General features: G+C 40.9%; 1 protein-coding gene across 5 annotated transcripts in view; it reads right to left on the bottom strand.

The window, feature by feature from the left end:
- The window catches only part of invs (inversin), a 356,685-nt gene that overhangs the window by 332,232 nt on the left and 4,733 nt on the right, over positions 1-19,720 (bottom strand). For 4 of the 5 annotated variants that reach the window (XR_007956423.1, XM_052016840.1, XM_052016843.1 and 1 more), the window contains exon 2: positions 14,366-14,465. Coding sequence is in view for 4 of the 5 variants with exons in the window: in XM_052016840.1 (XP_051872800.1) it covers positions 14,366-14,368 (3 nt within the window). In the remaining variant the exon portion in view is untranslated. The remainder of the gene's footprint in view (positions 1-14,365; positions 14,466-19,720) is intronic. The other variant, XM_052016842.1, reaches the window with a different exon arrangement.

Raw genomic sequence — 19,720 nt, 5'->3', positions numbered from 1 at the left:
GAACAAGGGAGTCACGGAGAGAGTGATCCCTGCGGAAAGCGGAGAGAGTGGTGGGGGAAGGGGGGTGGGGAGGGGAAGATGTGCCTAGTGGTGGGATTCCATTGGAGGTGGCGGAAGTCACAGAGAATTATGTGTTGGATGCAAAGGCTCGTGGGGTGGTAGGTGAGGACAAGGGGAACCCTATCCTTGTTATGTCAGGGTAGGGAGGGGGAATGTGGGAAATGGAGATGCGAATGAGGGCTGCATTGATGGTGGTGGAAGGGAAACCCTGCTTTCTATTCCAGGATATCCGAGATGACATCCGCATCCAACACATTCCTCATTCCCATGGCCCCCTCACCCCTTCTCTTTCCCCTCCCCCACCCTCATGACCTGCCCATCTATTCCCCACCTCCTTCCCTTTATTCCATGGTCTACTATCCTCTCCTACTGGATTCCTTCTTCAGCCCTTTGCCTCTTCTCTCTATCACCACTCAGCTTCTTGCATCGCTCCCTTTCATCCCCCCTCCCCCACCCACCTACCTCCCTCACCTGGACTCACCTATCACCTGCCAGCCTGTACTTGTACCCCTCCCCCATCCTCCTTACTTTGGCTTTCGCCCTCTTCCTTTCCAGTCCTGGTGAAGGGTCTCAACCCAAAACGTCAACTGTTTATTTCCCTCCATGGATGTTGCCTGACCTGCTGAGTTCCTCCAGCATTTTATGTGTGTTGCCACTTTCATTATTCAAGTTCTCCAGGTTCCCTCCCTAACATAGACCCCCAAAGAGAAACAGTTAAGTTTCAGGTCCAGGACCCTTCATCAGAACATATTGAGCACATTATTATTAAAAAGGAAGTATTAGATGTTTTAGCAGATATCCGCAGGGCTTGATGAAACACATCTTAGGCTGCTATGGAAGGCAAAGGGGGAGATTGCTGGGGCCCCAACAGAGATTTTTTAAATCTTTGCAAACACAGCTAAGGTGTCAGAAGATAACAAAAGTGGTACTTTTACCTAGAAGCAGGGATAAGCCAGGTAATTACAGGCCAGTAAGTCTTACACAAGTCATAGGAAAGTTTGAAAAATTTCTCAGAGACAGGATTAATCCAATTTGAAAAGGCAGGGCTTGATCAAGGATCAAGGTTTTGTCGGTGGGAGGTTCTGTCTTACTAACTTTGAGTTTTTTTTGAAGTTACAAAGTATAAGCAAGGAATTTCATTTCATCTTGGTGTATATGACAATAAATTAGTCTGAATCTGTAGGCAGTGCAGTTCATGCAGTGTGCATGGACTTCAGTAAAGTCTTTGACAAGGTCCCACATGAAAGGCTGGTCTGAAGGTTGGAGCCCATGGGATCCAGAGCAGGTTGGCAAACAAGATCCATTGATGACTTGGTAATACCAGGCAGATGGTAATGGTGGAGGGCTGCTATTGTGATTGGAAGCCTGCGACCAGTGGTGGACCAAAGGAATTGATGTTGGAACCCTTACTATTTGTCATAATCATTAATGATTTACTTAAGTATATAGGAGGTATGACTAGTAAGTTTGCAGATGCAGATTGTTGATAATAAGGAGACTAGTCTTAAACTACAACATGATATTGATCAGCCAAAAGGTTGAGTAGAACAATGGCAGATGGAATTTAATCCTGATAAGTGCCAGGTGATGCATTTAGAGAGGTCTAAGAATAGAGTCATACAGCAGTGAAACAGGCCCTTCAGCCCAATTCATCCATGCCAACTATATTGCCCAGCGAGCTAGTCTCATTTGCCTGCGCTTGGCCCATAGCCCTCTAAACCTCTCCAGGTCTTGTGTCCTAATTATAGAACATACAAAATGAATGTTAAGGCCCTATTAGTTGTTTGGTGCATAAGATTGTTTCAGCATCTACTAGAATACTTTAACATTAATTTAAATGTAAGGTAACAGTCAGGCATCCCAACCTACTTTTCATCAGGAGTGGAAAAGCAAGACTGAATTGTGTCTATGTGTGTGAATGTTATAACAGTTTAGAGACTTGAACAAAGAACAGCAAGAGGTGCAATTGTACCAAAGTAAAAGATAGCACAGAAAGCCTGCTAAGGAAGCTAACACACAAGGCCAAGACAGACACAAAGCTGAGATTAACTAGCCCGTAAGACAGATGGACAATGAACAAAGCAGAAATTGGTAGCATGGCTTCAGCTTAATGATATAACAATATTATTTTTAATTTGCACAATCTATGATAGCCAAATATATTTTTTAAAAATGGCTGTTTTCCTGAGAGTTGTCAGGGTAGTTGGAAATGTGCTCAATTTAACATTAGCTCATGAAGGTGCCAAACTAATCATTTTGAATTCCATGGAGGAATTAGAATTTAATCACTGATCATCAGCTTGTATAACATTGTACAAAAGTTGTACAAAATTTAACAGTTACTCGTCAAAATTCTCTGTTTAGAACAACTTGGACCTGAATCATCTCTATTGGCACAGGATTAAGAAAACTTTGTTCTGACCAGAACCATAGGAAATCTACTTATGTTATCCATCTTTTTCTCTGAGCTATGTGCAAGTGAAAACATTTTAATTAGCATGAAAACACAGATAGCAATTAGAGCTATTAATCACAGAAGATTATAGGATAAAGCAAAGGTGGTGAAAAAACGTGTGTGAATTCCTACTGATTGATGACTTTGCTCTCGAGATTAACTTCCAGGATGATATGCAAGCAATAACGAACCACATTTTGCAAAAGCTTGTCTGTCATTTAGTATAACTACCAGCTAAAAAAATGAATTTCCTTGTTTTTTTTCCATCTAACAGCTTCGGGTTTTGGTAGTGGGAGTAGATATTTTTTAATAAAATATTTCAATTTTTTCTCCCTTATTAGCCAACTTTTATATCTGATTATTAATTTAGAGTATTGTAATGTAAGTATGATTTAATACAACATATTCAGTAGTATTTTTATTCTCTATTTTTTTCATGGATTCAATAAAAATATTGTAAAAGAAAAAATGAATCCCTTCCAACAAACAGAATTACACACCACAATCAATAACAGTCACGACCCACTGAAATGACAGAAACACTCTCCAAATACTCTCAAGGACCTTTGAATCAAGATAGACAACCATGCTGCTATTTTCATAATTGTAGACACAATTGACTGAATGATCTTCTGTGCTTCATGTCTGCAAATTTGAACAATGTATGGCCAAACCTTGTAAAGTGATAAATCTCAAGGAACAGCTTTTATAATGCTCTCATACCCAATTTTACAGTGGATAGCAGAAACTATGAAGATTTCTTTCAAGTACTTCTGAAATAGACAAACCAAAGCCTACGTCAATCAAAAGCAATATTTTATAGTTTGAGTCAAGCAACGCCACATTCAAACTCACAACAAACAGATCAGATCAAATCTCTGCTGTGCTACCACAGCCAGTCATGGATGATAGCAGAGTATTAAATTACTAATGGGAGGAGAGGGGTTCCATATATTCCCAATTTACAACTTGGCAGAGACCCACACAGTAGGTAAAAGTCAAGACTAAAATTCTTTCAGCTGTCAGCGAGAAATGTTGAGTGGCTATTTCATCGAGGCATGATCCTCAAGTCCTCACCATCAAAAGAGAAGCCCCAATTCAATTGAATCTACACAATCAGAAAGCTGCTGAGCACAATGGATATACCAAAGGCTTCAATAAAATCATGTGCATCTATCCAAGCTGTTCCAGCATTGCTACAACACTGACATCTACCTGACATGTAAAAAGTTGCCCTGTCCTTATAAATCCATTCCAACCAATTACCATGGCATTCAGTGGATTCTCAGTTAGCAAAGTGATAGAAAGTGCTATGAAACTTCCCAACCAAATAACCAATCAGTAACTAGAAGCCATACAAGTGCTTGATTTGTAGAAAGTTGGTGGGGTCTGGTGAGTGAGTGGAAAGCTGTGCATTCAGAGGGGATCCACACACATCCCAACACCGTCATCAAACCCACAGAGGAGGGTACACTGTGGTCTTGCGCCCTGACCTCTACCTTGCAGAGGCCAGACAGTAGCTTTTCAACCATCATACCTACCCCTGGATCATGATCCCACCAACAAGCATCATGCCACTGTCTCCCAGATCACATCAGATCACATCACATCAGGAGGGCTCCCTTCCATCTCAGCCTCCAACCTCACAGTGCCCCAACCCTGCTCTTCAAGTTTTTACCTCTTATCCAAGATCCACAAACTGGATTGTGGTGGTAGGCCCATTGTTTCTGCCTGCTCGTGCCTCACTGAACTTATCTCCTCAGACCTTGACTCTATATTTTTCTCCTTGTCCAGTCCCTTCCCACGTACATCTGGGACACCTCGCATGCCCTGCAAAATTTTGACAATTTCCAATACCCTGGCCCCCACTGCTTCATCTTCACCATGAACATCCAGTTCCTATACACCTCAGGAAGGTCAGGGCCCTCTGCTTCTTTCTAGAACATAGTTCCAATCAGCTCCCCTCTACTAACACTCTCATCTGCCTGGCAGAATTTGTTCTTACCCTTAACAACGCTTGAGTTCTCTCTTTCTACAAATCAGCGGTATACCTGTGGGCACTCACATGGGCCCTGGCTATGTCTGTCTTTTCATTGGCTACATGAAACAGTCCTTGTTCCAAACCTACTCCAGCACCATTCCCCAACTGTTTCTCCACTACATCAACAACTGCACTGGTGCTGCCTTCCTGCACTCATGCGGAACTCGTAATTTTATCAACTTTGCGACTAACTTCCACCCTGCCCTCAAATTCACTTGGACCATTTCTGATGCCTCTCTCCTTATCGATTTCTGTCTCCTTATCAGGAGACAAACTAGCCACTGACATTTACTATTAAAAAAATCACAGACTCCCACAGCTAACTAGACTACACCTCCTCCCACCCTGTCTTTTGTGAGGACACCGTTCCATTTCTGAGTTTCTCCGTCTCCACTGCATTTGTTCTCGAGATGAGGCTTTCATTTCCAAGACACCTGAAATATCCTTCTTCAGGAAATGTGGCTTCCCCTCTACTGTGGTTGATGGAGCCCTCAGCCAGCAGCCCCTGGACAAAACAGAGATAACGTTCCCTTGGTTGTTAGCTTTTACCCTATCAGCCTCCACAACTAGCACATCATTCTTCGTCATTTCCACCAGCTGCTACACAATCCCACCACCAGTCACATCTTCCCCTCCTTACCTCTTTCTGCTACTCGCAGAGACCACTTTCTCCATGACTTCCTAGTTCACTCATCCCTCCCCACCCACACCTCGCTGCACTTTCCCCTGCATCCATAGGAGATGCAACACCTGTCCCTTCACCTTCTTTCTCACCACCATCCAGGGATCTAAACAGCCCTTCCAGTTGAGGCAGAGGTACACACACATTTCCTCCAACCTCATCTATTACATTTGATGTGGCCTCCTCTACATTAGTGAGACCAGGCATAGGAGAGGCAACCTCTTTGCCAAGCACCTGTGCTCTGTCCACAATGGCCATCTTCAGCTCCCGGTTGCATGCCATTTCAGCTCCCCTTCTCACTTCCACATCGACCTGTCTGTCCTCAGACTTCTCCACTGCTAGCTGAGGCCAAACACTAACTAGAAGAACAGTACTTCTTATTTTGTCTGGTTGGTCTGGTTGAACATCGAATTTTCCAATTTCAGGTAACCCGAAGCATCTGTGTCCATTTCTCTCTCCTTCTGATCCACCCAGTTTCTCTCAACCTCCCCCTTCTTTTCAACCCCAGACCTGTATTATCCATTCTTTTTCCCCTTCCCCACCTGCCCATCACACACACACACTGGGCCTCCTATCCACTCTTTCACATTTAATCTACTGGGTCTTCCATCCACTCCCCCACTGGGTCCATCTGCCAATCACCCCTCCTTTAGTGCATTCCACTTATCAGATTCCAGAATTTGCAGCTTTTTGTGGTCTCCACGTCACCTTCTAGCTTCCATCTCTACCTCCTTCCTCCCCTCCCCCCTACCTGGCTCCATCTGCCCATCAACCCCCTCCTCACCTGGTTCCATCTATTGCCTGACAGTTCCTGCCTCACCCCTACAGCTGGTTCTTTATACTGGCTATTTCCCCTCCACACTGTCCCGATGTAGGGTCTCGACCAAAAACATTGACTATCTCTCCGCCTCCATAGATGCTGACCCACCAAGCTCCTCCAGTTTTTTTCTCCAGGTTCCAACATCTACAGTCTCTCGTGTCTACAAGTACCTAGTCAGCATCAGTTCTTCATGATCATTTTTCTCTAAACATTACAGCCTTGATCCAAACTAGCCTCAAACACAAGACTTGAGGGAAAGGTGCCTTCAATATTAAGGCAGCAGTTTCTTTTTTTTATTTGTTCATTTTTTGTTTAGTATGTGAGCACTGCTGGCAAGACCAGCAATTGCCCATTCCGAACTACCCTTGACAAAGTGGTGATGAGCCACCTCCTTGAACACTTGCAGTCATTCTGGTGAAGGTTCTCTTGCAGTTTTGTGGATACAGGTTTCCAATTTACACCTAGAGACAATGAAGGTCTGGCAATATATTTCCAAATCAAGATGTTGTGCAACTTGGAAAAGAGCCCACACCTGTGTTCCCATACACCCACTGCCATTGTCCTTGTTGATGGAGGATGCAGCATTTGATTACTTGTGGCATCAATGAGTCCAACTAACATTGAATTCATTGCTCAAGCCATACTTAGCACAACAGCTGTGATTATTATAGATCAATCATCTCAGCCCCAGGACACTGCAGCAAGACTTCTTAGGGCAATGCACAAGATCCATTCATCTTTAACCAATTTATCAATGGACATCTCATGAACATGATTTGAAAAGTAGAAAGGATTGTTTGAGATTGTACAGACTTCAAACAGGATTCTGAAAACTTTACAATATAGCTCCCTGCACTTGGGTCTAGCTCCTTAATAATAAAAAATTAGAAAAATGGTAATAGACATAAAACCAACTCTGGGGGACATCAATGCAAACCACTACCTAGTTGAAAAACATCCATCCACTTTCCTTTCCTGTTATCGTGCAAATTCTGCATCCATGTTATTCTGCTATTCTCCCACTTTCCACTTAATTCCACATCTTTCATCTTCTTTATAACTCCTGCAAATGAGTAATAATGATGCCACATAGCTGGACCATCCTTCATTGTGAGCTCAATGAACTCACTGGTCAGATACCATTTTCCTCCAAATTTACAACAGCTCTTCTTCATTAACCTATTCCTTTTCAAATGTAAATTTATTCTGTCTTCAATGATAGTTTATTCCCCACCACTAACATTTGCTATTTGTCCCTCTCCACTTTCTTAAACATCGCGGTTATAGCAATTCTCCTATCCTGTGGCACTGTTCCTATATCCAACATGGCTTGAAAGGTTGTGGATAGTGCTTCTGCCCTTGCTTCCTTTAGAAATCCAAGATAAAGACTGGACAAGGTGACATAGCTGCTTCCAGAAATTCTCAATGTTTGTACTTCTTTCCTATTACTATCTGTACAGATCTTCCTTTTTCCCTTAATGTACTCACAACGTTCACTTCCTTTGGGAAGACAAATGCAAAGTAGTCCTTTAGTACTTCAGCCATGTCCTCTGCTTCTTCCCTTTGAATTCATTATAAGTTCAACCTTTCCCTAGATAACTTTTTACATTTAATGTTTCTTTAAAAATATTTAAAAATGTTTGGTCTGCATGGACCCAGTTGGGGCAAAGAACCCATTTCCAAGCTGTATGACACAATGACACTATGTTTTGGGTCTCAGTTTAATGTTACCTGCATATTTGAAGTCACAGCGTCTCCTCATATTCTGCATTAAATTTTTCAATTCCTCCTGTATTTTCTATAATCTTTCTGATTATTAACCAAACTTTATCTCTAACATTCTTTTCTTTGTCATCTGTGGAGCTTTGAGTGCTCTAATTTTTCCATTCAAAAAGAATATGCCTGGCTATAACCTTTCCCCCAATGTTTCCCAATACTGCTTTCTCTTCCAAATAGCTTTCCAGTGTATTTGCCTTAAATAACCAAAATAAAAGTCATTTTCCATTCAGCTTTCTTACCATTAATGTGCCTGGGCCTTCCAAAAATATACTCAACCTGTTATCGTATCACAATAAGAAAGTTGATCTGCTACAACACATTTCAGCTGTCCCTCATTTCTAAGGGCAATGTTCAATACTGCATCACTTCAACACTTCAGACTACTTGTTTAAGAAAGTTCTTCACACCACCTGCTAGAACTTCACCTGCTACAATAATCTACATTCTGATATTACTATTCTACCTTCCTTAAAAGCCTTTGAGATTTGATCATTTACCTAGTTAGAGGCTCTATGTAACAACTTCCCCTCCATATCTAAATTCAAACTATAGTTTTAGTTCCAGAACCATCTAATATATCATTTCTACCTAAAACCATGCCCTTAATCAATATGTCTAGATCCTTAACTTTTTTCTTCTCTGTTAATCCTGAACTTGCTAACTAGTAATATAAAGAACCCAATCCTACCCATTTTTCAACTATCGCTCCACAGTAATCTTACGTTACAATTTGTACCTGCAGCTCACCAATCTTATTAGTTATCCCAAAGGCACTGACGTACATGTAAATCAATACACCTTTTATAATTTTGGCTATTTTATTTGGTCCCTAGAATTTTGCGGATATTTCTCATTATACTGCTGCTTACATCTCATCTGTTCTCCAATCTCACTTGTTGCTCTTTTCTGCTTCCCCTGCACAGCTCAGTTTTAAGCTACCAAAATAATTCTTGTTACCTCTGTGCAAATTCCTCATGGAACATTGCAGATTTTTGTAAGGGCTCAATGTACACAAATTTCAAAAATAATGAACAATATTTCCATTCACACACCTAAGCATTAGTCATATCAATCCAGGAAGTGATGCAAATTTTCTTATGCAAATAATAGGTGAATTTGCTTAGTTGTTTGAACTGAGGTTTTATGCCTCAGGTCAGGTTAAACAGGTTGAGGCTCTTCCCTATAAAAAAGATTGAGTGATGACCCAAAAGATGTCTTCGGGTAATGGGTTATAAAAAGTATTTGATAGAGAAGATATAAAGAAAATTGACAAGAAATTAGAGTTCACTGTCTTCTGGTTTGCTAAGTATGTTCTGCATAAAACACTCATGCCCACTCCCACCTATAACAAAATTGACCAAACATAAGTGAAAAATAGGACACAGATTTAGTATAATTCATGTTCTGAAACAGGATCATGGCAGTTCCCATCAGGATATCTCGGCTGACAAGTGGAAGCAAATTAGCACTGAAAGAACTCTTTCCATGGCAGCCACAGAGGAACAGCAGAAAAGGATACAATGGAGGTGAGGGAAAACAAGTGAGAAGGGAGAGGAGAAGAGACATAGCTCTCTCCAGTCTGTACAAGCATGTTCCCTCCCCCCCCCCCCCCCCCCCCCCCCAATGCAGTGAGCAAGCCCATTCAACTTTGTTCCCAAAGTAACTCCAAACTACTGAGCAGCAAGCTGATCAACAGGCCAATAATTGCTACACACAGGTCACAAGTGATTGTAAAAGATTGTGATCAGAGAAAGGAGCTCCTATGAATTATTTAGCATAACGCTAGCCATTGTAAAGCAAATTGGGACACTTTGTGCTGGCCACCAGCAGTAAAGACTCTTCAATTGACTTCCCATTCCCAAAATTTGCACGATAAACTGTTTCTTTCGTGTAGGTTTCCCCTGAAAATTACAACTTCTTATAGCAGTGGAAGAAATATATGCTGCATAACCTGTAACCTCATAATGCCAAGCAAACATCAGCAGCATTAAAGCGAATCATACCCTAACATGGTTGCACCACTTTTCTAATAGTCACTCATGAATGATTGCTGATATGATCCATTGCGCACAATGCTTTAATGCACAATTAGCACAAAAACATACAAACCAGTCAAATGTTCAGTCTATTATTTCTATTTGCAGATGATATAAAGAGTTAAGAGCCAGAAATTCAGAACAGTCATTAATAATGCCAAAAAGGAATGCATGGAAAGTTTATTTCTCCATGGTGGTTACTCGGAGAAAAATACATTAGCATATATTGATGAAGTTAGATGAATAGGAGTGGGAGGAGATTAGTGTTCAGCATAAACACAAGCAAAGACACTGGACTGGATGACCTTGTAAACACATTTCAAATAAAATAGTAATGCTGTGAAGATTGTTATTTTAGGTCTCTTCAGATTAAAAATACAAATCAATCACCTATAACAAGTAATTTTGTACCCAAGATTTGTGAATTGTGGTTTTAGCAATCTCTTGCTCAAGTAACAATGGGCCCTGTAAATAGACCCTTGTCCTCTAGACAGAGGAGCTCGTCTAGGCTTTGGGTATGCATCTCTACAAGGTCAAAGATTAATAATAAGTAACCTTCTTGCTAGGTCTTGCAGTTTTTCACCATGTTCCCCCCACAAACACTACCATTTAGTGGATTCAAGGCAAGATATTAATTTATCATGAAACGTTCCTGAATCTTTGTCTTTCCACATCACTGATAATCTGTGACTAACACAAGGACTCAAGGAGACCCATCTCCAAGGATTCCATCAACTTTATTATAACCCAATGCCAAGAAGTGCACAAGGATACCCTGAAATAATTTTCTTTTCCTTGCAAATAACATGCTACTTTCCCCATTTAACCTCTCTGTTCACTTCATGCTCACCAGGCAGCACCTAGAAGGTCACCTCAGATCTTGATACTTGCCCTGCTGATTACTGTATCCAGGGCAGTAATGTCAGTGGAAGCAGTGTTTCAGCACACCAAACATGTTCTCAACTATATGTGTGGCAGCATGCTTCGGTTGTACACACATTGCCCAAATGTTTGCCACAGTTGCCCACCAGAGTCATAAACCATGTCCATAGCCCTTTTTGGATGGAATCTACGTTTTGAATGTTGCAGCATCAAGCACAGCTAGCGACTTCAACACCTGTTGCATCGTGTGAAGACTTCGGTACCTTTAAATACCACCAAAAAGGCACTAAACCGTTGTTCAGTGTTAACATCATTAGAGTCATACGGCGTGGAAACTGAACTTTTGGCCCAACTTGTCCATCCTGACCAAGATGCCCATCTAAGCTAGTCCAATTTGCCCTTTGGCACATATCCCTCTAAACCTTACCAATCCATGTACCTGTCCAAGAGCTTTTTGAACGTTAATATAGCAGCACATTCCCTATACAGGCCATTCCCTGGGTGACAAAGTTACCTCTTGGGTTCATTTAAGAGTTATACAGCATGGAAACAGATCCTTCAGCCCAACTCATCCATGTCGACCAAGGTGCCTTCCTGAGCTAGTCCCATTTGCCTGTATTTGGCCCATATTCCTTCAAACATTTCCTGTCTGGAACTAGGACTGCCATAGTGATGAGGGCTTAGATGGGATGGAATTTGTTAAGTATGTTCAGGAAAGTTTCCTCAGGCAATATAATGAAGGCCCAACTAGAGAGAGGGAAAAGCTTGACCTACTTTTGGGAAATGGGGCACGACAAGTGACAAGGTGTCAATGGGGATAGCACTTTGGGACAAGTGACCATAGTTCTATTAGTTTTCAATTAGTTATGGAAAGGGACTGATCTGGTCCACAAGTTAAAGTTCTAAATTGTGGCAAGACAAATTTTGACAGTATTAGACAAGAACTTGAAAAAGATGATTGGAGCAGATTGTTTGCAGGTAAAGGGATGTCTGGCAAATGGGAGACTTTTAAAAGTGAGATATGGAGAGTTCAAGATCTGCATGTTCCTGCCAGAGTGAAGGGCAAGAAGCAGGGTACCCTGGATGACGAGGGATACAGAGGCTCTGAACAGGAAAAAGGAGGCATGGGTCAAGTACAGGCTGCTGAGATAAAGTAAATCCCAGGAGTATACTCATGAAAGAAATTAGAAGGGCAAAAAGGGGGCATGAGACAACTTTGGCAAAGAAGATTAAGGGGAATCCAAAGAGATTTTATAAGTATTTTAAGGGAAAAAGAGTAGCTAGAGAGAAAATAGGGCTCCTCAAGGACCAAACTGGCCATCTCTGTGTGGAGCTGCAGGAGATGGGCGAGGTCCTCAAAGAATATTTCTCCATTTTTACTGTGGAGAAGGACATGAAAACTTCAAACCTTGAGATGGTTAATGGGGATTGTCTTGGGGATAGTCTGCATTGCAGCAGAGGAGGTACTAGATGTCTTAAAACATATGAAGGTAGATACATTTCTAGGGCTTGATCAGATATATCCAAGAACACTGAGGGAAGCTAAAGATGAAATTGCAGGAGCCCTGACTGAGATATATGCATCACCATTAGCAGCATATGAACTGCCGGAAGACTGGAGGGTGCTAATGTTGTGCCTTTATTTAAGGAGGCCTGCAAAGAAAAACCTGAAAACTATAAACCAGTAAGCCTAACATCTGTGGTAGTTTAGTTACTGGAGGAGATTCTGAGGGATAAGATACACATGCAATTGGAAAGACAGGAGTTGATTTGGGAGATTTTTATGCATGGGAGATCATGTCTCAGGAATTTGATTGCTATGTGTCATCTATATCAATGGTCTGGATGAGAATGTACAAGGCATGGTTAGTAAAGGTGCAAATGATATTAAAATAGGTGGTGTCGTTGAGAGTATCAGCATTTACAGAGGGATCGTGATCAGCTAGGTAAATGGGCCGTGGAATGGCAAATGGAATTTAGTTTGGATAAATGTGAGGTATGGCATCTTGGGAAGACAAATGAGGGTAGGACTTTCACAGTGAATGGCAGGGACCTCTGGAGTATTGTAGAACAGAGGGACCTAGGAGTACAAGTACATGGTTCCCTGAAAGTGGCGTCGCAGGTAGTAAAGGAGGACTTTGGCACGCTGGCTTTCATCAGTCAGGGCACTGAGTATAGAAGTTAGGATGTTATGCTGCAGTTGCACCAGATGTTGGCAAGGCTGCATTTGGAATGTTGTGTTCCATTTTGGTCATCCTGCTATAGGAAAGATGCCACTAAGCTGGAAAGAGTGCAGAGGAAATTTACAAAGATGTTGCTGGGACTTAAAGGACTGACTTCCAGACAGAGGTTGAGCAGGTTGGGGCTTCTTTTATTGGAGCGTAGGAAAATTAGGGGTGATCTTATAGAGGTGTATAAAATTACGAGGGGCAGAGATTGTGCACATTCACCCTATCTTCTTCCCAGGGTTGGGGAATCAAGAACTAGAGAGTATAGGTTTAAAGTGAGAGGGGAGTATATAGAATGAGCTGCCAGAGAGAGTGGTTGAGGCAGGTACATTAACAACATTTAAGAGATGTCTGGACAGGTACATGGATAGGTAAGGTTTAGAGGGATATGGGCCAAAAAACAAAAAAAGGGCAAATCGGACTAGCTTAGATGGGCATCTTGGTAATTGGTAATAAACCAATTACTAAGATTCCCTAGCTTCCATCAACTTCTCCACAGTAAATACCTCCTTGTCTTTTATAACAACATGGGATCACTGGTGGGAAATCGCCACACCCCAGAAAAGCTGCAAAAATTAATAGATGGCAAAGCCATAGCCTTGGCTTTGTCAGCTATCAAACATTAGCACTATTTCTGAAATTCAAGAATATTCAGAAACATTTTAGAATCATCAAAACCTTTTAAAACTATTTTTCTAATTGTTTGAAATATCCAAACACTTAAAAATATGCAAGCAAACTCAAATAATTTGAAAACTATATTGACAAATACCTCAATTCCTCAGTCTTTATCCCTTCCTGAGAATCACTGTCTGTGCAAGATAGCACTTCAGGCAAAATATTGGGTGGAATTTCTGCCATAATTGGCAGAGATAAAAAGAAAACAAGGATGTGGAACTCTGAAATAAATTCAGAAAATGCTAGAAACACCCAGCATGTCAATGGTATCTTTCATTAGAAATTAATTAAAAACAACCTTAGATAGTGTTGGTGGAATGTCCTCCTGCTGAATCTGTTTAGGTTTACAAGGTTAAAAGAGTATGCCAGCTGGAACTTCCAGCTTCAAAATGGGACACTGGCATGAAGTCATCATTATATACTGACAAATGTCACAATCTGCCGATCCTGCATACTTCTGGTGGATATTAGTTGATTATGCAACAATTCTATGCTAGTGTCTCAAATGCCATTTTGAACCTGGTTTGGCTCATGTACATATCCATATTCAATTAGAGCTTACAATATTCCTTATGATTCCCCCACTAAAGAAACTGTTGGTTTAAGTATAATAACAATTTTAATTATATTGTATAAATAACATTAAAAAAGTAATTATTGCATGAATATTTTTAAAAAGGAATGATGAACAATGATCGGCTTACCATGGCCGGTATGCCTTTTATCTATCCAAGTGAAAACATTTGATGCTTAGATGATCGCATAGAAAGTACTGTCAGTTATCTTTCAAACTGTTCATTTCTTCTGAAAGTGAAAAAATAGAAACGTACATTAAAGTTTTCAAAAAGATTCTGCACATACTGAATTCAAATTTGGAAAAAGATTGAGCATTTTTAACAACAATATTCAGAGAAATTATTGATGAGCCATTAATGACAGTAAAAAAAATTGTAAAGAAAATCAATGTATATTAAACACATCTGCAAAAATGATCAATCAGCTGGTTCTAACACTAGCATGCAATTATCTTTTCCTGATATTTATCCTTTCCTTCCACCCATGTAATAATCCTTGCCCAAGCAATACAGGCAAAAATCTAAGTCTACTGCCAAAGTGTATGTATCTCTCTGAGGGTACAACATCTAATTAACAAATAAAACTAATCAGGTTCCAAAGTGAGTCCACATGAAGATAGCAGACATTGCTGCTCAAATATTTCATAGTGCTAGTGAATTTGTGCATTCCAAATGACTTCATTGTTCATTCTCTGGTACACCCCTACACCACTAATTGCTGCAAACTTGTGTTAAGGAAACATGCAACAGAAAATGTAATGAATAGGAAAGATATGAATGGATAAACTTTTAAAATGTAACTAGCTGCCACATCAACCCATGTTATTATGCTGTGTTTATACTCAAAAGTGCCAAAAATTGAGAAAAATTTAGATTCATGCACAAATGCATGAGCAGCTTCAAATTCCTAGGCATCAACACCTCAGAGGACCTATCCTGGGCCCACCACATTGATGCAATCACAAAGAAGGCACGTCAGTGGCTCTACTTTGTTTGGAGTTTGAGGAGATTTGGTATGTCACCAAAGACTCTTGCAAATTTTTACAGATGTATAGTGGAGAGCATTCTGACTGGTTGCATCACCCCCTGGTATGGAAGCTCCAATGCGCAGGATCGAAAGAGGCTGCAGAGGGTTGTAGACTCAGCCAGCTCCATCACGAGCATAACCCTCCCTGCCATCAAGGACATCTTCAAGGAGGCGGTGCCTCAAGGCAGTGGCTCCTCAAGAAGGTGGCATCCATCATTAAGGACCCTCACCATCCGGGACATGCCCTCTTCACTTTACTACCATCGGGGAGGAGGTACAGGAGACTGAAGACCCAAACTCAGCGTTTCAGGAACAGCTTCTTCACCTCTGCCATCAGATTTATGAATGGTCCATGAACCCATGAACACTTCCTCATTGTTCCTCTTTTGCAATATTTATTTTTGTAAGATAGTAATTTTTGTCTTGCACTGTATTGCTGCCACAAAACAACAAATTTCATGACATATGTCAGTGAAAATAAACCTGATTCTGAACTACTGAGAGCTCCATTAACCTATCAGAAATGGTGCATCATGCACTCAGCATCAACGGCCACTGACCATAATCTTTCAAGGTGAAAAAACAAGGTTATTTTGGAAAAACTCTTCCTCTAGCCCTTGAAGATGATCGAGCAAGCTGCACAAGGATCTCTCTAATGTGAGCTTTTCCACACCTACTCATGAAGGGATTCCATGTTAGGAACTTGTCCAAATAGTTTTTGAAGAATTGCAGTGATCACCACAATAAACAAACATCTTGCTGATCCATTCTGGAGATTGCTAATTTTGTGGCAAAAGTTATGACATCTCATAAGGTTTATAATCATATCCTCTGGTGCTTACTTCTAAAATAAGCTTAAACAGCTCAGGTAAAAACAATTCTCCATAAGCAAAACAAGGCAGATCCAAGAAAAGAAAATTGTTCTTATACAAACACAGAAAATACTGAGAAAAACTTGACAAGACAGGCAGTTTCTGTACAGAGAGAAATGGACAACTTTTCAGGTCAATGACCTTTCATGAGAAATCATTTTAGAACTCTTAAATCATATCTCTCTTGTCCACCTCATTCAGGTGAGAAAAAATTGCATTTCTTTGGTTTTTAATTCCAGGATTGTCTGAGAAAAACAATCCATCATTCCAACTGTACTTCTTGCAGAACATTCACATTTTCCCCAATTGAAGAAAGAAAGAGTCACGGTTAGATACCGCAGTCAAAATGCAGTTTTACCAAGACCTCATATAAGGAGCAAGTATCAGAGTTCTGGTTTTATATTGAAGTGCATTTATTGTTCAATCCAATGTGCCTTTTAGTTTCCCTACGGCGTCACAACACTGGTATCGAACATCAACGCTTAATCCATTACAATTCACCCTGCCCTGCTCTATAACATTTAATCATGTAAGGTGTATGTATTTCAAATTACCCAGGCTCAAATGTATTATACAAATTTTAACTATACTGACGGAGACAGCACACACAGATTTATTTCCCTCTTGTTCAAAAAGCAACAATAAAAATCTTAAATCTGTTTCCTAATCTACATTCCCAAGGACCACATACATTTAATCAAACTTGAGAATTCTTTTCACACATCCATTCATTGATAAAGATAACAGAATGGGTGGAGCATTGGCTGGTTGGCAGAAAGCAAAGGGTGGAAATAAAAGGATCTAGTTCTGGTTGGCTACTGGTTACTAGTGGTGTGCCGCAGGGGTCGGTGTTGGGGCCGCTCCTTTTTACCTTGTACATTAACGATTTGGACGATGGAATAAATGGTTTCGTGGCTAAGTTTGCGGATGACATCAAGATAGGTGGAGGAGTAGGGAGTATTGAGGAGATAGGAAGGTTGCAGAGAGACCTAGACAGTTTAGGAGAATGGGCAAGGAAATGGCAGATGAGATGCAATGTTGAGAAATGTGCAGTTGTACACTTTGGAAACAGAAATAAGCGGGCAGATTATCTAGAAGGAGAGAAAATTCAAAGTACGGAAGTACAAAGGGACTTGGGGGTACTCGTGCAGGATACCTTAAAGGTTAACCACCAGGTCGGATCAGTGGTAAAGAAAGCAAATGCTATGTTGGAATTCATTTCGAGAGGTATAGTGTATAAAAGTAAGGAAGTGTTGATGAGGCTCTACGGGGCACTAGTGAGGCCTCATTTGGAATACTGTGCGCAGTTTTGGGCCCCACATCTTAGGAAGGATGTGCTGACGTTGGAGAGGGTTCAGAGGAGATTTACGAGGATGATTCCAGGAATGAAAGGGCTTACGTATGATGAGCGTTTGTCGGCTCTTGGACTGTACTCACTGGAGTACAGAAGAATGAGAGGGGACCTCATAGCGACATTTAAAATATTGATAGGAAAGGACAGAGTAAATGTGGCTAGGCTGTTTCCCTTGGTGGGTGAGTCCAGGACCAGAGGGCACAATCTTAGAATTAGAGGGTACAGTTTCAAAACAGAGATGAGAAGAAATTTCTTTAGCCAGAGGGTGGTGAATTTGTGGAACTCCTTGCCACGTACAGCAGTGGAGGCCAGATCAGTGGGGGTGTTCAAGGAAGAGATAGATAGATATCTAAATAGTAGGGGTATCAAAGGATATGGGGATAAGGCCGGAAATTGGGATTAGAATAGGTTTTTTTTCTTCCCCCCCACCATTCCCCATTTTTTTTCCCTTTTCCTGGGAGCAGACTCGATGGGCCAAATGGCCTGCTTCTGCTCCCTTGTCTTGTGATCTTGTGAATACAAAAGATAATAAATCTCGGGATTATTACTGGAGCCACGTGTAAATCAACATAGGGCCAATAAGTTGAATGCAAGGCTCAAAGAATATGGGACAAGAGGGGTTCAATTCATGGGTCTCCACCACTCAGTACTGGAAAAAGAGAAAACTATTCCATTCGGACAGGGTTCACTGGAATCAAACTGAAATCAGTGCTCTGGCAAATCGAACATCTCAGGCTACAAAGAGTGCATAAAACAAAATAGCTATTCAGGAGGAGAGTGATTCAGGTGAAGGGAATTAAAGGGCAGTTAAAAAAAGTAATGGTGCAGCACAATGATAATTTTTAATGATAACTGGATTGTGTTTGGAAGATAAGTGTGCAATGATAAAAGTATGATAGCAAATAAGGTCAAAGTAGGGAAAATTGCAAACAAATCAAAAATAAAAGCTCTTTAACCCAAATGCACAAAACGTTCATTACAAGGCAATGAACTGAAGACACAAAGAAAGATAAATAGGAAAAAAATAAACCATTACAGAGACCTGGCTGAAAAGTGTCCAATGTAAGGATCCACATATCCACAGGGATTTGGCATTTTGAAGGGATGGGCAGAATAAACTAGAAAGGGGTGGAATAACTAATAATAAATTTAACATTAGGTCAGTGATGAGAAAAGCAATGAGTCAGAAATCAGGGAAGTTATACAAAGATGAGAAATAAAAAGGAAATCACTGGTGACAGTAGTTTATCGACACCTTATCCAAGTATTAATTGGGGATTGCAACCAAAGTAACGTAATGATCAAGGCTAACTTTGTTCTTCATAATCAAATGGGATAATCAAATAGGCAAACATTATCAAGAATGAGTTCTTGTCAAGGATGAGTTAAAATAATGAATTCAAGACAGGTTTCGTCAAACCAGGAAGCAGGCAATTTTGGAACGGATTACAGAACTGATCACTGATGTAGAATTGTAAATTGGTTTATTATTGTCACACATACCAAGGTACAGTGAAAAACTTGTCTTGCATACTGTCCAAATAAATCATTTCATTACAACAGTGCATTGAGGTAGTCCAAGGTAAAACAATAACAGAATGCAGAATAAGGTGGTAGTTACAGAGAAAGTGCAGTGCAGGTTGACAAAAAGATGCAAAGCAGTAACAAGGTAGAATGTGAGGTTAATAGTCCATCTTATTGTACTAGGGAACCATTCAATAGTCTTATAACAGTGAGACAGGAGCTGTTCTTGATCCTGGTGGTACATACTTTCAATGTTTTGTATCTTCTGCCTTATGGGAGAGAAAAGAGAATGGGGTGGGTGGGGTATTTCATTACGTTGGCTGCTTTACAGAGGCAGCGACAGGTGTAGACCAAGTCCATGGAGCGGAGGTTGGTATCCATGATGTGCTGAGCTGTGTCCACAACTCTGCAGTTTCTTAGGGTCACAGGCAGAGCAGTTGCCACACCAAGCATTGATGCATCTGGATAGGATGCTTTCTATGGGGCATCAATAAAAATTGGTGAGTCAAAGGGGACATGCCAAATTTCTTTAGCCTCCTGAGGAAGTAGAGGTGCTAGTGAGCTTTCTTGGGAGTGGCATCTATGTGGTTGGACCAGTACAGGCTATTGGTGATGTTCACTCCTAGGAACTTGAAGCTCTCAATCCTCTCAACCTCAGCATTGTTGAGGTAAACAGGAGCATGTGCACCACCCCACCTTATTGAAGT

Source organism: Pristis pectinata, chromosome 5 (genome assembly GCF_009764475.1).
Source record: "Pristis pectinata isolate sPriPec2 chromosome 5, sPriPec2.1.pri, whole genome shotgun sequence".
Taxonomy (NCBI): domain Eukaryota; kingdom Metazoa; phylum Chordata; class Chondrichthyes; order Rhinopristiformes; family Pristidae; genus Pristis; species Pristis pectinata.
Note: the sequence above shows the minus strand (reverse complement) of the source record. Positions and strands in the feature narration are given on the sequence as shown.